We start from the raw sequence: 19,907 nt of genomic DNA, 5'->3' as shown, positions 1-19,907 counted from the left end.
ACTTGAAAAAGAAATTGCTTGGCTAAAGTCACAATTATAATTTACTTGTTATATTATTTATTTGTTTGTAAAAAATTCTATATTTTAATTTATAGATAATTATTAGAAGAAAACTATATTATGGCAACAACTAAACATGCATAAGAAATCTGGGTATATAATTTACATGTTATATTTCTTTGTTTGTAAAAAAATTCTAAATAGATTCTTTATATTTTTCTAAATCATTCTTGCCTTTAATTGTGTGAATGAATTTATATAGCAGGAATATTCAAAACTCTAATACTCCAAAGTTCTTTTAATAGATATTGATTAATAGATAAGGTAAATATATATTTTTAATCTATCCGTAAGTAGTCATTAGAAAAATATTTGTGGTTTCAAACTAACCGGCTTAAAATGAAATCCAAATTAACTTTAAAAGCTTGAATCGATACCATTAAAGAGCGTTTTATAAAGCTTTTTATTTTATTCTTATTAATTTACCCTTGAAATCAAAAATATTGATCATTAAATAATCGCAATTGCTTGAATTCTCTCCTGTTTGAGTTAATTTGAAAGATACAAAATATTCGTTTGTTAGAAGTGGAAATTCTTTAATTTCTCCAAGCTTGAACTCATAGTATTTATCATTATCTAATTCAACAGTTGTTCCATTTTCTTTAACTCCTTTTAATTTCCATCTTCTTAATAAATGAGAATCATGCACACATCTCGATTGAATAGCATAAGATGATGGTTTTAATTTATATATCCTTTTAGATTGGCTTGAATCCATGAATTAGCATTATTATTAGTATAGAAATCAACGTCATCTCTATATGAATTTATATCTGATAAACTTTCATTATAAACGGATGAAGCTGTAAATCCCATTTTAATTTCTTTATAATCTACTAACTTAGTTTCATTAACATCAAAAGAGTTATTTGATATTGTAAATTGATTTTTAATAATAGGTCTTTCGAATGATGAAATAGATTCATTTGAGATTTCAATATTTCCTCTTAGATTTGAATGATAATTCTTTAATGTTTCGTTATATATAGTAAGAAGAACTGTTTCGAATGAATGTTCAATAGTAAAATTATAAATTGCATCATAAGTTTCTCGTGAACAAAATGTGAATTTGATATTTCTAAATAAATCAAAGAATGTATCATTCCTCTTGCAGATAGCTAACAGTAATAAAGATAAATGATCTTCGTTGTCGATCTTTAATTCTTTAGATTTCAATATTTTTTCGCAAAATTCATATCCATTTTTCGTGAAATTTTCAATGATATCATTGTCATCTAAGCAATATAAATGTGATGAGATGAAATCAATGCATTCGTTTTCTGTTGTAATATCATTTTCTAAAACTGAAATTTCATACTTCTGAAATACGTTTTCCTTTGTAATTGATTTGTCTAATTTGATATGTTCAGAATACACTTGGATGAATAGTTGATTTCCAAAATGTTTTCCTATTTCAAATATGTCATGATAATGTTCTTTATCTTCTTGAAATTCAAGTTTTCCTGTTTCGAGAAACTTTGAAAGTATGTCTATTGAATCTTCACATTTAAGATTTAGATTTGCTGTATATGATGTTATTGAAATATCGTTAATACATTTTTCTTGAATTAAATCTGAAAAACAAACTGCGGAAGACTTCATTGTTTTGATTATTCGATCATTGATATTGATATTTAATCGTCCACATTCTTTCAGAATGCCAACACGCTTTAATTCTTTGCAGAATTTCGTGATTTGAACCATGAAATGAGTGAGTCAAAAAAAATTTAAAAAAAAAGCATTTTATCACGATAGAGCACATTATCTATGGATAAAAATTCTTGAAGCAGTGCTCCAAAATTTGAATTAGATTCAAAAATATTTTTGACATGTAAACTTGATCTAAAAGTGACTCCGTGGGGGTTTTATTACGTTAATAATAAATGAAGAAATCTGCAAGCAGTCGTTCGAAGAAGAAAGAAGCGCCACCACCACCTCCACCACCTAAGAAAGATGATCAGGAGGAAGAAGAAGAAGTTTTCGAAGATGAATTTCAGCCAATGGATTTCTTGAAATTAATGTCTAACGATGGATACGTCTTCATAGTAGACAAGAAAACAGCGATGATCTCACAGACTATTAGAAATATGTTATACGGCGGTGGAAACTTCGAAGAAGCACAATCTAAAACAATCAGATTAAATGATATTCGTTCCGAAGTTCTTGAAAGGATTATCGAATATTGGCATTATCGTACACAATATTCTGATCATACTGATCAACTCCCACCTTTCGATATAGATCCAAATCTTGCAATCGAGTTGTTGAACTGCGCAGAATATCTTCAGACATAATTTTTTGTTTTTGGTTATAACGCATAATAAAATTACTTTGTTTTGATAAAGATAATTTATTTTTTTCAAATCTTATTCTTTTCATATTGATTTCCTTTACAACCAATGTTTTTTGAAGTAGGAACTGATAGATTATGAGCCTCATTTGGAATAAGATTCCTATGAATGATTTTTTGATTTAAATAACTAGAGTATTTTTAGTGCAAACTAGAGAGTTATATTATACAAAGTGAATTGGGTTTGATTTTTGTTTGATTACGAATTTTCCTTTCACTGACATCAAAAAGAGATTTCAAAAGAAAAATTAATCCACTTTTATTGAAGTTTCTTTGGATGACATTTAATGTTCTGTTGCATGCTAAGATCAGTCATAATGTAAACCTCTCAATTTTATTGTCGTGGGAAGTATCTCAATTCCTTCAAAAAAATTGAAAAACTATTTAATTTTAAAAATATAATACTTTTAATTAGTTAATTAATTGGAGATATTTTTAAAAAATCACTTTTGATAATACTTTTGAGAACTTTAATTAAAAAAATATATTCAAAAATATCCAGGATATCAAGAGGGAATTGTTCCTTATGAGGTATATAGTTATGATGTATACCTCATAAGGAACAATTCCCTCCTTAAAACGAGAAAACTTGTTCGAAATTGTTTATCATTTCGAACAAGTTTTCTCGTTTTTAATAAGAAACTAAAGGCTATGAGGCACTGATTATATATTAGTGCCTCACAGCCTTTAGTTTCTAATAGATAGCTGGGAAACTTTCTCCAAATGATAAGTTATTCAGAGAAAGTTTCCCAGCTATCAAGAGGGAATTGTTCCTTATGAGGTATATAGTTATGATGTATACCTCATAAGGAACAATTCCCTCCTTAAAATCGTAGACATTTTTATACTTATTAATCAACCATTCAAAATCATATTCCTCTGAAAAGTTATTTTATTAAAAATTTAGAATTTTAATAAATATAGAGTTTGAATTTCATACAATAAGGGTTTCATTTTGCTAAAATTGTCACTTTTATAGCATATTTGTTTTTGGATGTTTTGCGAAACCAAAAAAAAAACTATGATATACAATGTGTGTGTAAAGAAAATACTTTATTTACTAGTTAAAAAATCATTTGGTATTGATCAAGTTATTTTTTCTGGATAAGATATTATATGGATAATTGGATAGAAAATACAATTATATAATCTTGTACCTGGTTTAATTAAGCTAATTGTCATCAGAAACTTGTAATTTTTATGAATTTCAGATTTTCTTTTCATTACTGCTTTTCTTAATAGGTCAAGTTCTTATTTACGTTATAAAGTATGATATTTACAAATATCAAGTTATCATGTTTTTTGAGAAATTATGAGAAACAAACAAAAATGAAAAAGATAGGAATAGCAATGAATAGTGATGTGGGTATAGAAAATGTAAGAGATATGAATGCAAAGCAATCAGTATTTAGGACATTGACCATAGATTTCGAAAAAAAAATGCTGCATATTGAGCGAAAACTATGATTATATTATAAGGCTGTCATTTAAAGCATAATGAAACTATTCCCTTTTCATTTTAATCGAATAAGATAGTAAAGATTTTTGAATTAGCTAGAAACTGATGAGATGTTTCACAAATCAGATTTTTAATCTCTATAATGCATAATTCACTCAATATCTCAATTTTGATATTGCGAGATATTTTTGCTATCGGTTTCGCAATTTTGACACAATAGCAAGAGGGTTCTATAAGCATTATTATCAACGTAGAATCTAAATATCATATCAGAAAATGTCGCAAATCTGACATTTACCCGACCAAATAGCAAAAATAATTGAATACTTTTCGCAAAAACTTGAAAAATCGATAAAAATATGAAATATAGATATTAAAGAGACTTATTATATAATATTCATAAAGATTTTCCAAAAATATGATACCGCAAAATTAAAAAAGTGACGTCTTGAGTGGAGTCAAAGGTCGAAATTGCTAGCTAAATGTTTTTTTAGCGAAATTGCGTATTGTACGTTTTTTTCGCAAAACGAAACCCTTACATACAATACCTATATATTTTCAATAATGGAATTTGAAAACCATTCTCAAAAGTTCTCAGAAAACCTTTTTTCATTAATTTTAAGAAATCTGAGTATTAAATTAAGTGATAAATTCGTTTGACACTACTTTAATTTTTAAATTCAAAAAATTATATGTGCTTCTTAAAATGACTCAAAAAAATTTTATTATAAAATAATATATAATATTAAAAATCCCACAACATTTTTTACTTTACATAATCGTACTTCCTCGACGATTAATTTCCACTCAATTTCTATCGTTGACCGAACTTAGCATGCAACAGTTCTTTCATTTTCCATGATAATGATAAAATAAATGTAATTGATATTCATGCACGTTTTTATTTTTTAATGACTGAGGCTTTGGGGACTGGGCGTCAGGACTCATGTCCAGCCTTCAAAACCTTAGATGCCAACTTAAGCCTCAAGGAGCTAGAAGATTTAGCTATGAATAATAATGCTGAAGCGCAGTATTTACTTTCAATTGCATATAATAAGAAAAAAACACACGAAAAGCTTCTACAAGCAAATGAACTTCTCACTAAATCTGCAAGTGCTGGTTATGCGCCAGCGCAATACAAGCTCGGAAAGTTGATTTTAAACAGAAAAACTTATTCAAATAATATAACTAAAGGAATGTCACTTCTAAACAGTGCATCCAATGCAAAATATATTCCTGCAATAATTTTACTCGCACATATTTACGAAAATGGTTTATTCGTCAAAGCTGATGTAGAAACTGCAGTTTGTCTTTATAAAAAAGCTGCTTCACTCGGTAATGGCTCTGCAGAAAATGCTCTAGGATCATTTTACCAGAAAGGAAATATGGGATTGCCACAATCAACAGAACAAGCTTTAGAACATTACACAAATGCTGTAAAGCTGGGGAATTCGATTGCCAAATTCAATCTCTCAGTTTTACTAAAAGAACAAGGAAAAACAGAAGAGGCTCAAAAACTCTTATTAGAAGCATCAAATGAAGGAGTTCCACAAGCGCAGTTTAATTTATCATTAACCCTCGATTCAACGAAAGACAGAAACGAATATATAAGGCTAGTTAAAAGCGCAGCCGACGCAGGCTTAACAAAAGCTTGTTATGCGTATGGATGTGCCATCGAAGGCGATAAAAACGGAAAAGACCTCGAATACTTACTGAAGGCTGCTGATAAAGGACATCCTCACGCTCAGCTTAAATGTGGAATTCTTCTAAAATCTAAAGATTCAACATTGTCAAGAAGATATCTCGAACAGGCAAAGAAGAAATTACCAGAAGCACAGACAGTATTTGAACAGGTCATTTCAGAAGCAAAAGGCCACGATGCCGAGTCATTATACCAAAGATATTTATATCTTCGCGACAAAGACCCAGCTGAAGCCATTACTTGCCTTGAAAAAGCCTCAAACTCAGGCCACAGAGACGCAATGATACATTACGCTGATGAATGCGACAAAGGCGAAATAACTCCTCAAAATAATTCCAGAGCTAACGATATTAACCAAAGATTAGCCGAGAAGGATGATGGAGCAGCCCTTAACAACCTCGGAAGAGCATACGAACTTGGTCGCGGAGTCGAAATAGATCTGAAACAGGCCGAGGAGTGTTATAGACGAGCTCTAGGTAACAAATCCCTTATTGGTGGCCTGAACTATGCACGATTGCTATGGAATCAGCGCCATTTCGTCAAAGCTGGAACAGTATACAAAGATTTGTATGCACAAAGTCCGGAAGGTCCGGCCATCATGTATTTCTATGGACGTGCTATTATCAAGAAATCTATTGAAGAGAACGCTGATACAGACGGTGTTGCTTTGGTGAAGAAATCTGCTGATCTCGGTTTTCCTCTTGCTGTTCATAACTACGCTGTCATGTTATATACTGGTGATGGAGTGACACGTGATGTTGAACAGGCAATTAAGTTATTTAGAGAAAGCGCAAAGCAAAATCGACCAGATTTCAAATTTGCACTCGCTCAGATTTTAATGAACGGCTATGGAGCTGACAAAGATGAAAAGGAAGGACTGAAATTAATAACAGAATGCAGCGAATGGGGATATTTGCCGGCAATGATCGTTCATGCGAAATACATCTTAGAAAAGGACGTTACGAACAGACCACATGCTATCGAATTGCTTAAAACAGTCGCTGAGAAGACTGAAGTATTCCCTCAGTTCCAGGAAGTTCAAAGTGAAGCTCAATTGTTATATGCAAACATCCTGAAGGGAGAAGGTAAAACTGAGGAAGCTAAGAAGCATTTCCAGGCTGCAGCTATGAGTGGAAATACTGTCGCAATGCAGGCGCTTTTGTTGTTTTGATATTATTAAAAATTTTCTTTATCATCCAATGATTTTGTAAATTATATATCATAAGTTTTTATACATGATAATATTATTGAGTTTACATAACTCAATAAAATTCCAAATTTCAAAATTTTCAAATATCTTTAAAAATAATATATGAATGAATAAAACTGAAGTTATATATTCGATTCCAATCATTGAAAGACGTCTTTAATGTTGCATCTCAAAATTTTATTTGATTATTCTTCTTTTAGAATAAGATTATATTAATTTATTGCTTCTGTCTGAAAAAATAATAGGTAAAAATTAAATAGAAAATTAAAAACTTTAAATCATCACAGAATATATGTTTCGCTAATATAATTAATAAACTTATCAACATCCTCTTCAGTAGAAGCCCATCCAAGCGATGCTCTGACTGCTCCAAGTGGTACATTGTTAATAACATCGTATTTATCGCCACAAGTTGTCTTTTTATCGAAATAGGACTTGACAACAGACTCTCTAAGACCAGTAGCGTTGAAGCAAGCACCAGGGTTGCAATGGCAGCCACCTCTTAAATGGAAATATTCTTGGGAAGCGCTTTCAACAACAGAAGAATATCCGTATGGCTGGCCATCATGTCTGATAAGGTTGAAGGCTACAATACCGCCTTGTTGTGAATCGTCTTCTAAATGGTGATTTCCGTAAATTCGGGCATTAAGTCCGGCAAGACCATCATATAAACGTTTCGTAAGGGTTGCAACATGCTTTTGTATGTTTTCCATGCCGATGCCTGATAAAAATCTGATTCCTTCGATAAGAGCAAATGCATTTTCAGGAATTGCGTAATCATCTTCGAGTCCTTCTGGGAACTTCTTGATCTTGTATTGATCGCCGTCTTCTTTGTCCGCTGAATTAGCTGAAAAGTAGGATTTCTTTAATTGATTCATGAAATCGTTTCGAATAACTAAAGCTCCGTAGTTAGGGAAGCCGAAAATCTTGTAGAATGACATGTCAACTGCATGGAATGGATATTCTGTAAGGTTTAATGGATTTGTTGGTAAATAAGCGGCTGCATCAGCTAAAATAGCAAATGAACCGTTAATATGTGTAATTTCGTGCATAATCTCGTGAGTTGGCTTGGTTCCTGCGAAATTATCCTCTAATGGCATAGCTAATAAATGAATTATCGGTCCAGGCTTACTCATATTCTTTGCAATGTTGAGGAGACTCTGGAAATTGCGAGTTGCATTAAATTCTGCACCGTGAGCAATCGCATAACGACGAATTCCGAGAACTGAGTTATGATTAAATCTAGTGTAATAAAACTTCGATTTATTAGTCCAGGGGAAGTTCTCTCCAACAAGTTTCAAAGCTTGAGTAGCACTGGCTAAAAATATAACAGAATAATGCTCAGAATCAGTTCCTAAGAATTTCAGGAGTTCATTACGAGCATAATTGACGATATCGTCTGCTTGTGTAGTGTTTTTGTCTGTATGATAGTTATAAGGGAAATAACTTGTCATTTTTTCACGGAATCTTTCAATTAAGATGTCTGGATAAACTCCAGCGCCCGTATAGTCGAGGTATGTGTTATTCTTTAAATGAGGCATGAATTTCTTGCGGTATGTTGGTAAATATTGTGGGTAATTAGTTCGATCTAAGACATTTGTGGATTTTAATGAGGGTAAACTCTTGGGAGATGTGATAAAAATGTTAACAAGAACAGCAATAAATAGGAAAAGTAAACCAATATTAACTTTCTTGATCCAATTAAAACTATCACTATTTTCACTCATTTATGAAAAGTGACACCATATATATCTATATTTTTCTGAATTTAGAGGCCAATTTTAGTGGGAATATGATTTTCATATGATAGTATGGCAATTATAATTCCAAAAATTTTTTGAAATTCAAAAAATGAATATCAAAAATGTGAAAAATATTTTCATTTTTTTGTTTTTGAAAAAAATTTGGAATGGAATAAGTAGATATTTTGAAATTTTAATATTGTAGATTTGTTTATTTATAACCAAATAATATATTTATTCGTTTTAATGTTTTCTCAATTTCATTTTCTCACAGAGAAAGATTTCAATTGGAAAAAATACGTTTTTTGGAATTTGTTCGTTTTTTGGTGATTTCATCAAAATTATAGTTTGCATCATTTAAATAATCTATTAATCCATGAAAAAATTGAATTGATTACATAACTATTTAATGTCGAATTATCAAAAGTCTGCACCTCTGAAGCAAGGTACAGAGAGTCCCGAACCTCATAAAAGTCCAGAGCCAAGCCGTACACAACCAACACGCAGGCCTTTAGACGCTCCTAAACCATCCAATAGACAAGATCCAAACCAAAATTCATATCCAACAAAAACAATCAATCAGAAACAATTAGATAGTTCATGCTATCGTCTTTCACGCGTTCCACATAAGTTTACAACCGCAAAAGTTAATAAAGCAGAACAAGGAAACTTCGCTGAGCAGTATTACAATTCTCCAGATAATGAAATTGATATACGCCCACCAGAAGAGAAACTTAAGGATGTCGATGCTAAGCTTGGCGATGAAAACGCTGAAATTGAATCTGATGAGAGGTTCGACCTTCTTATCCAACAGAAGCAATTAAGAATTCTTGTTTACGGTGAAAACTCACCAGAAGTTATCCAATCGATGACTGCTATTGGCAGTTTCTATAATTCGCAAGGATTTTACACAAGTGCCAATCGTAACCTTAGCAAGGCACAGTCATCCGCAAAGAATACAAAGTTGTCAGAAGAGGATCAGTTTAAGCTGAACCTTGAACTCACAGATGTTGCTCTTCATTCAAGTTCCCAGAATAAGAGTGAACAGCAAAAGAAATTGTCTGAAGCCGATAAAATACTCTCACCATACGCAGAAACAGAAACTTCTGATCCTAAACTTGCTTATCGCCGCGATTTATACATTGCAGATATTCATTCACAAAAAAAGAGGTACGAAGAATCGTTACCATTCTACGAACGTGCAGGAGATAACTTCCCGCAAGCAAATCCAGAAAAAACTAAAGAAATGGCGGAAATTTACGTAAGAGGTGCTCAAGCAGCTAACCAAGCCCAAAATACAGAAAAGGAAATCGAGTTTTATAAGAAAGCTATTGCTGTATATCAAGAACTTCAAATGGATGCAGAAGCTCAAAAATTACAAGAAAAACTTCCTGCTGAACCAGCAGAAGGTGAAAATGCAGAAGGACAAGAAAATCCTGATCAAGCACAAGAGAATCAACCTAAGCAGGATGGTTCTGCTCCACCTCCGGCTCAAAATGCAAATACATCTCAAGGTTTGGGCCTCAAGCAACAAATTGAAGCACGCGTTGATGATGAAATTGATAACAAGCCTGCTCCACAAGCATAATCTTAAATATGACTATTATTTTTTTGCCCAATTTAAAGTTTTTTTTTGAATTTTTATTTTATTATGGTTTATTCTTTGACATGAATGCATTGCTACTTAAGTTTCTTTGAAATTCCTAACTTTTAATTTCCGTATAAGCAAACTTGAGAAAATTCATGACTTCATTTCAAAATTTTTATCTTGCTGTCATGAAGATAGAGTGTCTAGGTGAAATATAAATCAAATCATTTCATATTCATAAAAAAAAGTTCATCATCTCTCATTATCAGAAATGATAGCTTTACAGCTCGAACATCATAGAGAACAATTTAACTGTATCTTAGAAAGTATAGATAGATTTTTCTATTTATTCTTATTGAAATATGATCAGATTGAGATTATATGAAATAACTAAATTTAGGAAAATATATTTTGTGATATGTATAGGAATTTATAATTGATATTGTGTAGATGAACTTAAAACTCGTTCAGCTCTGAATCAAAATTCTACCAATATATGAAATGAATAACTTTGATTAAAACTTGTTTTTATTTCAGTTTATTTTAGAATATAAAGGAATATTTAGTTATGCCTAATGCCATGAGTACTTTACATAATAGACTTCTATTTTATCAATGGAATCAGACATAATTCGTAAATATTTGTCATCACCAACATATGCAATTCTTCCGTCGGCTAGTTCTAATTTACCCATTGATTTATTAAATTCGATTTTGTTGGAACCGTCTTCAATGTATGGTATTTGTAATGGGAAACGTTTAACCATGAACCTTGAACGGAATGTTTTCCTTTTAAGTACTAGTGTTCTTCCATCTTTGAGATCCCATTTCTTCATATCATATTCTTTAATCACAGATCTAAAGGCCAATAACAACAGCAAGAACATTGCTTAATGGCAAATTGTCATTTGCCAAAATCTGATTTTTATACAATTTTTGAGAGCTTTATGTAATCATTATCGCATTGTATTTTATATTGAAATACCTTCATGTCAATATTGACATACATGATGGCTACGTCTGAAGTCTAAATGAGATTTTCATATTACACAAACCTAGAAAGGAATTCTATGATAAAATATATCGACCTAAACTGAAATGGTCAAAATTAGCTTGAAAAAATAGATTAATATTGCTTGTCGATAAAAGCCGATAAGATTTTTAATAATATATAAAAAGAAACAATTATAATTTAACATATTTAAATGTATTTGAACCAAAAACCAAAGAATCAAACCATCTAACAAACATAAAGAAGCTTCCAAAGACACCAAGTAAATGGGAAATCAAAATAATAAGAGGTGTCTTTTCTGTTGTTTTTGTAAGTTGAAGTGGTGAAAAATCCCATTCGAATAGAATTGCAGGGATTCCATTCGAGCGAATTTTATCGATATTTGTCTTAGTTAAATCGGCCAAAAGTTGAAATCCGATTTTTTCATTTTCGATAACAGGAACCAACTTAACTTGGTATGTTAACATGTATAATACTTGCTTTTGTAGCATTAATGATGTTTGGTGAAGTGGAGAATCTAATTCAAGCTCGCCAAAACGAAATTGATTGATTCTATGCGATAAATTTTTGTTATAAAGAGTTATGTGTTGGTGTTTATGCTGTCCATTTTGTTCAAAGTTTTTACCAAGTCCAATATGCATAGATCCTGGAACAGATGGGATCGTTCCTTGAGATTTCATTCTGCAGAAACCTCCTTCCTTGTTAAAACTCGTATTTGATATTGCTTCAATTTCAAATGTTCTTTTTTGATTTAATATATCGAAATGAAGATCTTCACATTCACGAAAGATAGTAACATCGATATAATACGGTATAGTTTTCGGGAGACTCATGTCTGAAATAGACAGTTTGTCAACGGATTTTATGATATTGTATTCTTGGAATTCAAAATACAGGTTATATAAAAGATATACCATTGATATTATAGATAACAATCCTCCAAAGTTTGTTTTAACATTTAAATCTGTTTTAACAGCCTTAGGAAAGATATCTAAATTACGAAACATTTTTTTTTTGATTTTATAAAACATTTATTCGGAACTTTCAGATATTGAGGATCAAGTAATGTAGATGTTTTAGGTGTTTGGGATGATGATTTACCATATAATTCATAAAAATAAGATTTATTGAATTGAAATCAAATTCATAATATGGATATAAGAACAATTCTCTACAAACACATGAACAATTGACAAGGGATTTCATAATAAAGAGTAACAGAACTTTTAACCAACAAATCTCATTCAAAACTATAGTGTTGGGGATGAGTTTTTACAAAAATGTCTTTAAAACACATTTAAGCATCCCAAATCATATCAATATATCCGGTGTATTAAACAAAAATTCTTACAAAATGAGGCAAAATTTGAAATTTTATAGTCAAAACCATTATTTGAACGATGCAAATAAAAAATCCGAGATATCAATGAATTTGCACTAGTAAATTTTGATTTGAATGATTGATAAAATTTTCGCGGCAAAAAAGATTTTTTTTTAGAAAATGAGTGGAACTCAACCTCCATCGATTTCAATGCCAGGTTCCAGCTTCAGACCTATTAGTAGGACTTCGAGTACTCAAGTTCGTGATCATCTGATCGACAGACGTGAGTCAAGTCATTTAGATCGACTTCCGTTATCAAAATTATTATTATCAAAAGACTTTGGAGCAACACCAAAGATAAACGAAGACGAAGAAAAGAAGCAGAGCAAAGATTCAGATGAAATTGAAGGTGATGCTGAATTTGCAGAACCAGATGATATCAATTATCAAAACGTATTTAGTTTAGACAAAGATCAACTCGCTGCAAAAGGCTTAGAATTACAAACACATAAGAATCGCGTAGAATTTTACGAAGAACCACCAGCAAGATTTGGAACAAAGCATAAAAAAGCATCACCAAGGTGGAAGAAAGAGGAAACACAAAAATTCTATGAAGTTCTCGCAATGTGTGGAACAGATTTCTCCATGATTTCAAAATTCTTCCCAGAACGTTCTAGAAAAATGATTGTAAACAAATTCCATTGCGAAGAGAAAAAGAACACACAACAATTCCAAGAAGCTCTTTCTACACCAAAATCAATAGATATTGAAATGTTTTCAAAGATAAATGGTGTCGAAGCACAAACACTTATAGAAGACTTCCAAAAGAATAAAGATAAACTACTTAACGGTCAGCCACTTATGCAGCCGAAATTACCTGAAAATAGCGGTGAAATTTCTGGAAATGATGATGATTTCGAAGATATTGAAGAAAGAGATGATGATAAGGGCGAAGGAAAGGATAAAACCATTGAATCAGCTACAGCTGCTATTACAGAGAAAGGCAAGAAAGATGAAGTTGAAGGTACAGATGATTTCAACTTTGATTAATTATTTTTGTGTATTTAGATTATTTAAATAGTCACTATTCATATTTTTGTGAGAAATTTATGCTATTGGCATGCTTTTGACCAAAATCAGACAAAATTTTTAATGTTTTTAAATGTTTGAGTATTTTTGTTACTTGTAAATCAAATAACCGGATTGTATCAAGAGATTAATTAATTACTTTTTCATCTGAATTTATCAAGACAAATGTTCAGAATTATTTTATTGAGAAAGTAGTTTTCTAAAGTAAAGGATAAATTTTTAAAATCTAAACTCTATTAGTGTTATTAGTTTTGCTAATCAAAATCAAAAATTACAATTTATAAAAGAAAAATTTTGAAAATAACAATAAAATTTCATCCTTCACGCCATGTATTACCGCATTTGCAGCACTTGAAGAACAATGTCGCAGGTTCATCTGCAGATCTGATTTGGATTTCAGTGAAGAATGCTTCATTATGACCACATTTATCACATCTAGCTTGTGTCTTATTTTGGAAGCTCATTGCATCATCATTTGTAATAAGAGCTTTAACATCTAACGGATTTAATGGTGCAGATTGAACTGTTCTACCTACAAAACCCATAACAAAATTGCAGGCACGACATTTAAGTTGAGTCCTATCTCCTGATGTATCTACTAATAACAAATTTCCACAGGCTGGGCAAAATGAATGAGTAGACATTTTTCAACTTTACAAAATTGTAAAGTTTACAATTTTTTTGTCAATTCCGCCATTAGAAACATTTTTATTTACGATTGATTTGGCTTATAGGCATAAATTAATATTTGCACTGCAGTGACCGTTGAATGGATCTAAATTTTCATCATGATGAAGGATTTTTGAAATAATATTAAAATTCAACTTTGATCTTCATTTTATTTGTTATTACTCCTTTCTATTTCATTTTACTATCATAAACCTATGACTATGCTGGACTATATGTGATTAAATTATCATATATCTCATAATTCCATCTTCAATTTTGCCCAATTTCCATTATTGATGAAAACTGACTTAAATTTTGATCTAATAATAGAGATTTAATGAAACTGTATAACTAAATTATGCAAAATACATAAGATTTTTTAGACGGGATTTGCTCATTTCAATATAAACGTTTTTCTCTCCACTCAAATTCTTCTTAAAGATCTAATTTGCATATTTATGATGTTTATTTGTATTTGGAAACTCTAAAATTTTGACAAAATTTTTTTGTTCAAAGTTATGAGTGGGGAAGTTGAGATTTTATCTCCAGAGGAAATACTCACCAAGCTTCAGAGTATAGCATCTTCATCCTCTGTTGTCATGTCACATATTGGCCTTATAACTATTCCTCAAATCATTGTTTTTTGCCGTAATATTACTACATTAGATTTATCATCGAATCCAATTAGCTCACTAGATCCATTATGGAATGGAGAACTGATTAATTTACACAAACTTAATCTTTCTGCATGCTGGCTCACAGGTATTCCTTACGGACCACCCGTATTTTCAAGCACATTGAGTGAATTGTATCTCGATGGTAATTTTCTTTCAAGGAATCCTCCGAATTTTACAATATTTCCACATTTAAAGAAACTTTCAATAATTGGAAATGATTTTATTGAAATTCCTCCACTACCTCATTCATTAGAGTCATTAGTTTACAGAATGAATTCACTTTCATACATTCCAGATTGCTCAATTAACTATTTAGACGCATCATATTGTTCAACTCCAAATAAAATCAATTTTAGATCTAAACAGCTTTCGTTCTTAGATCTATCACACGGTACACTATGTGGAGATATCGTTTTACAGTCATTACCTCTACTTTCTCAGTTAAATTTATCTCATAATTCGATAACTTCAATTACATTCGAAGGATCAAGGAGATTAACAGAAGTTGACATCTCTTACAATGCTTTGGAAGAAATTCCAGAGGCTCTTTTCAGTTTACAAATGCTCAGAATCTTAAAATTACAACACAACGTAATTTCAGAGATAAATCCAAAGATTTCATCAATGAGGAGATTAGAGTACTTAGATTTATCACATAACTCCATATTTACAGGCAAAATAAGGCTTCCAGACAGATCAAGACAATTATTCATTTCATTTAACATATTTTTAGCTTTTTCATCATTCCCATTATCTCTAGAGACATTCGATGCTTCATTCTGTCAATGCTTAGTCATCCCTGCTTCAATCCATAAAATGAAATCATTGTCACTTTTCTTTGTAAACAAAATTTTCTTTTCTCAGGCACTTTTATCAATCAAATACACCTCAACAGAAGAAGACGTCCCAGAGGAAGAAGTACCAGAGAGATTGATACCTATTATTGCTCCACAAGTTCCAGAAAAACCTTTGTTAAATGATTCTTTGGGTTCAGGAATTGGTTGTTCAGCAACTTTGGGAAGATCAACGAAATTCGAGGACAATTTCATGTGTTTGAAGCAGGATAATGTTTTGTTCGTTGGAGTGTTCGATGGACACGCTGGTCATGAATCTGCTTTGATTTCTGCAGAATGTTTTACAAAAATTTTGCCTTCTTTTGACTTCACAAATGCAATTCATCAAAAAAATCCAGAGAAAGATGAGGAAAACATTCAAAAATTCGATTTCCCGAAAGTAGAAAACCATTTATCCCCAAGAAGAAACCATTTCAGAAACGTAAAAACCCAAGAAAATCAAATCTTTGGTTCACAAAAAATTGAGACAAAAAATATCAAAAATACTCAAAAAATTGAATTGAAAAATTCAGAAAAAATTGAATTAGAAAATTCAAAGGGTTCTGAAAATTTGAATACAAAACTTATCAAAACGTATTTGAGAATGGCATTTGCACAAGTAAATGATGAACTCAGGAACAGAAAAGTTAAAGATGGAACAACAGCTGTAGTTGTATGTTTGTTTGAAAATAGAAAAGGAGCTGTTGCACATGTTGGCGACAGTTTGGCATTGTTAGTTGGTCAAACAACTTCCAAACTATTGACTAAGATGCATAGACCGAGTGATAAAGATGAATTCTACAGGATGAGGAAAAGAAACAAATCTGTTTCTTCTGATTGGAAAGTTGACGGAAAACTTTCTGTTTCAAGGTCTTTGGGTGATTTCTGGTGTTGCGGCGGAATGTTTGATGATGCAGATGTTTCATTCTTTGATTTGAATGATGATGCACTTTCCATTGTTTTGGGTTGCGATGGATTATGGGATTATGTTGATGAAGGAACAGTTTGTAACGTTGTCAGAGAGTTACGAGACCCAGTTAAAGCAGCAAAATTACTCCAGGATATTGCTTTCGCTTCTGGTTCTCATGACTCAATATCTGTTATTGTTGTTAACGTAGAACCAACCAATATATAAAATATTTGTTTGTGCTTGTAAAACTATTCAAAAATGGTGAATTTTTTTAATCATTTTTCTCTCAAAATTTGTTTAAAAATCAGATTTTGGCAAATGACAATTTGCCATTAAGCAATGTTCTTGCTGTTGTTATTGGCCTTTAAATCTGTGATTACAGAATATGATATTAAGAAATGGGATCTCAAAGATGGAAGAGTACTTGTACTTAAAGAGAAAAGAATATATTCAATATTCAAGGTTTACCGTCCCTCATTACAAATACCATACATTGAAGACGGTTCCAACAAAATCGTATTTAATAAAGATTCAGGTAAAGTAGAACTTGCTGACGGAAGAATTGCATATGTTGGTAATGACAAATATTTACGAATTATGTCTGATTCCATCGATAAAATAGAAGTCTATTATGTAATGTACTCATGGCATTAGGCATAACTAAATATTCCTTTATATTCTAAAATAAACCGGAATAAAAACAAGTTTTAATTAAATTTATTTATTTCATATATTGGTGGAATTTTCATTTAGAACTGAACGAATTTTAAGTTCATCTACACAATATCAATCATAAACTCATATACATATCACAAAATATATTTTCCTAAATTTAGTTATCTGATAATGACAGTGTTCTGAAAAAATCGGGCCTTAAGCTCAATAACAGTCTTTTTACGTTTAAATAAACAATTCAATAATATTTATATTGAAATTGGAATTCCTATTCTTTTACTGTTCTTGTATTTAAAAATAAACACTAATATTTAGTCAACAAATAGTATTATCAGAAAAATAAGAAGAGCAAGAGGGAATTTAATGTTCGATAAAGTTAACTTTAATCTGAACATTTTATGATACCACCGATTATTCTTTAATGAATTATCCGGATCTGGGCGATCTTCAACATGCCCTTGATCAAGTATAGGAAGGAGTGAATTTTTATCCATTTTTGGTGTATTACAGTAAGGACAAACATCGGAGCGTAGAAGCCACTCTTCGATGCATCTACGACAAAAGACGTGCCCACATGGAGTTGAAACCGGATCATGAAGTTCTTCCATACAAATAGAGCAAATACATCCAGCTTCTTCTTCCTCTTCATTTAATTGTGTTTGAGATTGCAAAATGGGAGCATCGTCAATTGGTTTTTGAGAACTTTCTGCAACATTTTCATTCAATTGCTCAGGATTTTTATTAGGAGTATTTTCGTTGACATCTGTTGTTGGTTCTAGCATTGTGTTGTTTGGATTTTGTGTTTCATCCACATTTGGTTCATGAGGGGGAGGAAGAAAACCTGACTCCCTCATGAAAAAAAATTGTCAAAAATTTGTTGGAAACATGATAATTAATAATGCATCATCAGATTAATATTATTAATACTAAGTAACTGTGTGCGATTGCTTGCGCGCTGGATTATTCAGAAATTAGAAATTATTGATTGAATAACATGCTGATGGCGTACTTTCACGAATAAGACAAAGAACCAGAGAATAACAACTTATACTGAAGTTTTCAGGATTTCAATCCTCTTTTGAGAGACATACAAATTACTTCAGCGTAAACAAATTACAGACAAGTTCTCTCGCTCTTTGTGGACCAATTGCCACAGTCACATTACCTTAGGACAATGTCCTTCGGAAGTCTCTCATTAGATGAGAGGCCTTGGAAGAACATTGTTTTATACAAGTAAATTTACAGTCTCTGACATATAAAGAGTGTATAAGTAAACTATTAACTATTCGTTAAAATTTCAGAAATTGATTCTTGCAAATTTGGTATGTTCATTATAACAATATGTTTTTACTGCATCAATAGTTTACTTGATGAAGTAAACACTGTCAGTCTCGAGATCATGAACCAGTTTCCTCTAATAACTCAAATTGAAAAATTACTCCAAATTCGGGTTAGGAAAAAATTCTTTAATTAATTTTTTTCCCCAATAGAATATCATCACAATAATCATCTTAAAAATGAAATATTGAAGCGATATAGGCATTATTATTTTTGGTTTACATTTCAATTCATAAATTACAGGAGAATTTTAATGTTAATGTATACATGGCACGATGGGCGCTACTTTTTTGGCGCCAGCGGCGCCGCCCGCGCCTCCGGTGGCTCCCACTGGTGGGGAGGAGACGATAGAAAAAGATATAAATTTTACTAAAAAAATTGAATTTTGGAAATTCTTTTGATTTTTTTGAATGATTTACGAAGAGATTGAACACATTTTGTACTATGAAATATCGTTATTAATAAATTTACTTCTTAAACATCTATTAAAATCGCAATTTTGAATATTTTTATGATTTTTTTTGACCCGATCACTTGCGCCCGCGCCCACTGGGAGGGGCGCTTGTAAAGTATTCAAAAATCAATGTAAACATTTCAATTTTTGCTCCCACCTCCCATTGGGAGGGGGCATATATCTTGTAGCGTTCAAGTTCAAGTGATGAAAGTGCATAAGAAAGCTCCTTAATCATACCGATAGAAACAGCATTAGGGGCGCCAAATGGCGCTCGGTGATGTTTCCCATAAAAGCTTAATTTCAGGTATCCATAATCATAACCTGTCAGACGCAATAATTCATTAGCACACAATCATCGTTTCTCAATCAAGAAACGAAACGCACGATTGATTATGCTGGCCATTAAATTTTCATATCAAATAATTTACTACTTCAAGAAAAATTAAAGACTATCATCAACCAAAGCTTAAAATTCTCAGTGTTTACAACTCTCATACTTCGAATATGCATATTTCCAAAATAGCATGAAAATTTTTTTCATTTGAGCTCATTTTCTTTTGTTCTATTAACTAATACATACAGTACAAGCTTGTTATACGTATACTTAATAAGTAAGGTCTTAAGGGAAATAATAAAATAGAATTTTTTTAAAAATTAATTTTTTGTTAGAGATAAGAGCTAAAACTCGGTAAACAACTTCTTTATGTCTAGAAAATTCTATCTTGCCTTTTATTTTTTTCTCGCTGTGAAACGTATTCGGTCATTTTTTTAAAAATTAATTTTTTGTTAGAGATAAGAGCTAAAACTTTGCAGACAAC

At 31.4% G+C, this 19,907-nt stretch overlaps 11 protein-coding genes across 11 annotated transcripts, besides 2 other annotated features; 5 read left to right on the top strand and 6 right to left on the bottom strand.

Moving 5' to 3' along the window:
• Positions 1 to 46: 46 nt before the first annotated feature.
• Positions 47 to 1,764, bottom strand: TVAGG3_0588710 (protein ubiquitination; the record flags this gene model as incomplete). Its single annotated transcript, XM_001322139.1, has 1 exon — positions 742 to 1,764. The coding sequence occupies one exon, from the start codon at positions 1,762 to 1,764 to the stop codon at positions 742 to 744; it is 1,023 nt and encodes a 340-aa protein (XP_001322174.1).
• Positions 1,765 to 1,943: 179 nt separating this feature from the next.
• On the top strand, positions 1,944 to 2,400 carry TVAGG3_0588700 (positive regulation of transcription elongation from RNA polymerase II promoter; the record flags this gene model as incomplete). The annotated part of the gene is made up of 1 exon (XM_001322138.1): positions 1,944 to 2,354. One exon carries the CDS (start codon positions 1,944 to 1,946, stop codon positions 2,352 to 2,354), a length of 411 nt encoding a protein of 136 aa, XP_001322173.1.
• A 2,345-nt stretch (positions 2,401 to 4,745) lies between these two features.
• On the top strand, positions 4,746 to 6,783 carry TVAGG3_0588690 (ERAD pathway; the record flags this gene model as incomplete). Its single annotated transcript, XM_001322137.1, has 1 exon — positions 4,781 to 6,742. One exon carries the CDS (start codon positions 4,781 to 4,783, stop codon positions 6,740 to 6,742), a length of 1,962 nt encoding a protein of 653 aa, XP_001322172.1.
• Positions 6,784 to 6,935: 152 nt separating this feature from the next.
• On the bottom strand, positions 6,936 to 8,508 carry TVAGG3_0588680 (molybdenum cofactor sulfurtransferase protein; the record flags this gene model as incomplete). Its single annotated transcript, XM_001322136.2, has 1 exon — positions 7,063 to 8,508. The coding sequence occupies one exon, from the start codon at positions 8,506 to 8,508 to the stop codon at positions 7,063 to 7,065; it is 1,446 nt and encodes a 481-aa protein (XP_001322171.1).
• Positions 8,509 to 8,932: 424 nt separating this feature from the next.
• On the top strand, positions 8,933 to 10,148 carry TVAGG3_0588670 (TPR-like family; the record flags this gene model as incomplete). Its single annotated transcript, XM_001322135.1, has 1 exon — positions 8,933 to 10,111. One exon carries the CDS (start codon positions 8,933 to 8,935, stop codon positions 10,109 to 10,111), a length of 1,179 nt encoding a protein of 392 aa, XP_001322170.1.
• A 347-nt stretch (positions 10,149 to 10,495) lies between these two features.
• TVAGG3_0588660 (uncharacterized protein) lies at positions 10,496 to 11,003 on the bottom strand (the record flags this gene model as incomplete). The annotated part of the gene is made up of 1 exon (XM_001322134.1): positions 10,684 to 10,947. The coding sequence occupies one exon, from the start codon at positions 10,945 to 10,947 to the stop codon at positions 10,684 to 10,686; it is 264 nt and encodes an 87-aa protein (XP_001322169.1).
• Positions 11,004 to 11,252: 249 nt separating this feature from the next.
• Positions 11,253 to 12,134, bottom strand: TVAGG3_0588650 (vesicle-mediated transport; the record flags this gene model as incomplete). The annotated part of the gene is made up of 1 exon (XM_001322133.1): positions 11,297 to 11,956. The coding sequence occupies one exon, from the start codon at positions 11,954 to 11,956 to the stop codon at positions 11,297 to 11,299; it is 660 nt and encodes a 219-aa protein (XP_001322168.1).
• A 489-nt stretch (positions 12,135 to 12,623) lies between these two features.
• TVAGG3_0588640 (transcription factor TFIIIB component B) lies at positions 12,624 to 13,584 on the top strand (the record flags this gene model as incomplete). The annotated part of the gene is made up of 1 exon (XM_001322132.2): positions 12,625 to 13,494. One exon carries the CDS (start codon positions 12,625 to 12,627, stop codon positions 13,492 to 13,494), a length of 870 nt encoding a protein of 289 aa, XP_001322167.1.
• A 133-nt stretch (positions 13,585 to 13,717) lies between these two features.
• TVAGG3_0588630 (termination of RNA polymerase III transcription) lies at positions 13,718 to 14,238 on the bottom strand (the record flags this gene model as incomplete). Its single annotated transcript, XM_001322131.1, has 1 exon — positions 13,848 to 14,177. One exon carries the CDS (start codon positions 14,175 to 14,177, stop codon positions 13,848 to 13,850), a length of 330 nt encoding a protein of 109 aa, XP_001322166.1.
• A 482-nt stretch (positions 14,239 to 14,720) lies between these two features.
• Positions 14,721 to 16,888, top strand: TVAGG3_0588620 (protein serine/threonine phosphatase protein; the record flags this gene model as incomplete). Its single annotated transcript, XM_001322130.1, has 1 exon — positions 14,721 to 16,847. One exon carries the CDS (start codon positions 14,721 to 14,723, stop codon positions 16,845 to 16,847), a length of 2,127 nt encoding a protein of 708 aa, XP_001322165.1.
• Positions 16,889 to 16,957: 69 nt separating this feature from the next.
• On the bottom strand, positions 16,958 to 18,151 carry TVAGG3_0588610 (ER-associated misfolded protein catabolic process; the record flags this gene model as incomplete). Its single annotated transcript, XM_001322129.1, has 1 exon — positions 17,609 to 18,151. One exon carries the CDS (start codon positions 18,149 to 18,151, stop codon positions 17,609 to 17,611), a length of 543 nt encoding a protein of 180 aa, XP_001322164.1.
• Positions 18,152 to 18,320: 169 nt separating this feature from the next.
• Positions 18,321 to 18,581: a mobile genetic element.
• A 1,150-nt stretch (positions 18,582 to 19,731) lies between these two features.
• Positions 19,732 to 19,907: part of a mobile genetic element that runs on past the window's edge.

The sequence above is a fragment of the Trichomonas vaginalis genome, chromosome II (assembly GCF_026262505.1).
Source record: "Trichomonas vaginalis G3 chromosome II, whole genome shotgun sequence".
Taxonomy (NCBI): domain Eukaryota; phylum Parabasalia; order Trichomonadida; family Trichomonadidae; genus Trichomonas; species Trichomonas vaginalis.
This window is presented reverse-complemented; position numbering and strand designations above follow the sequence as displayed.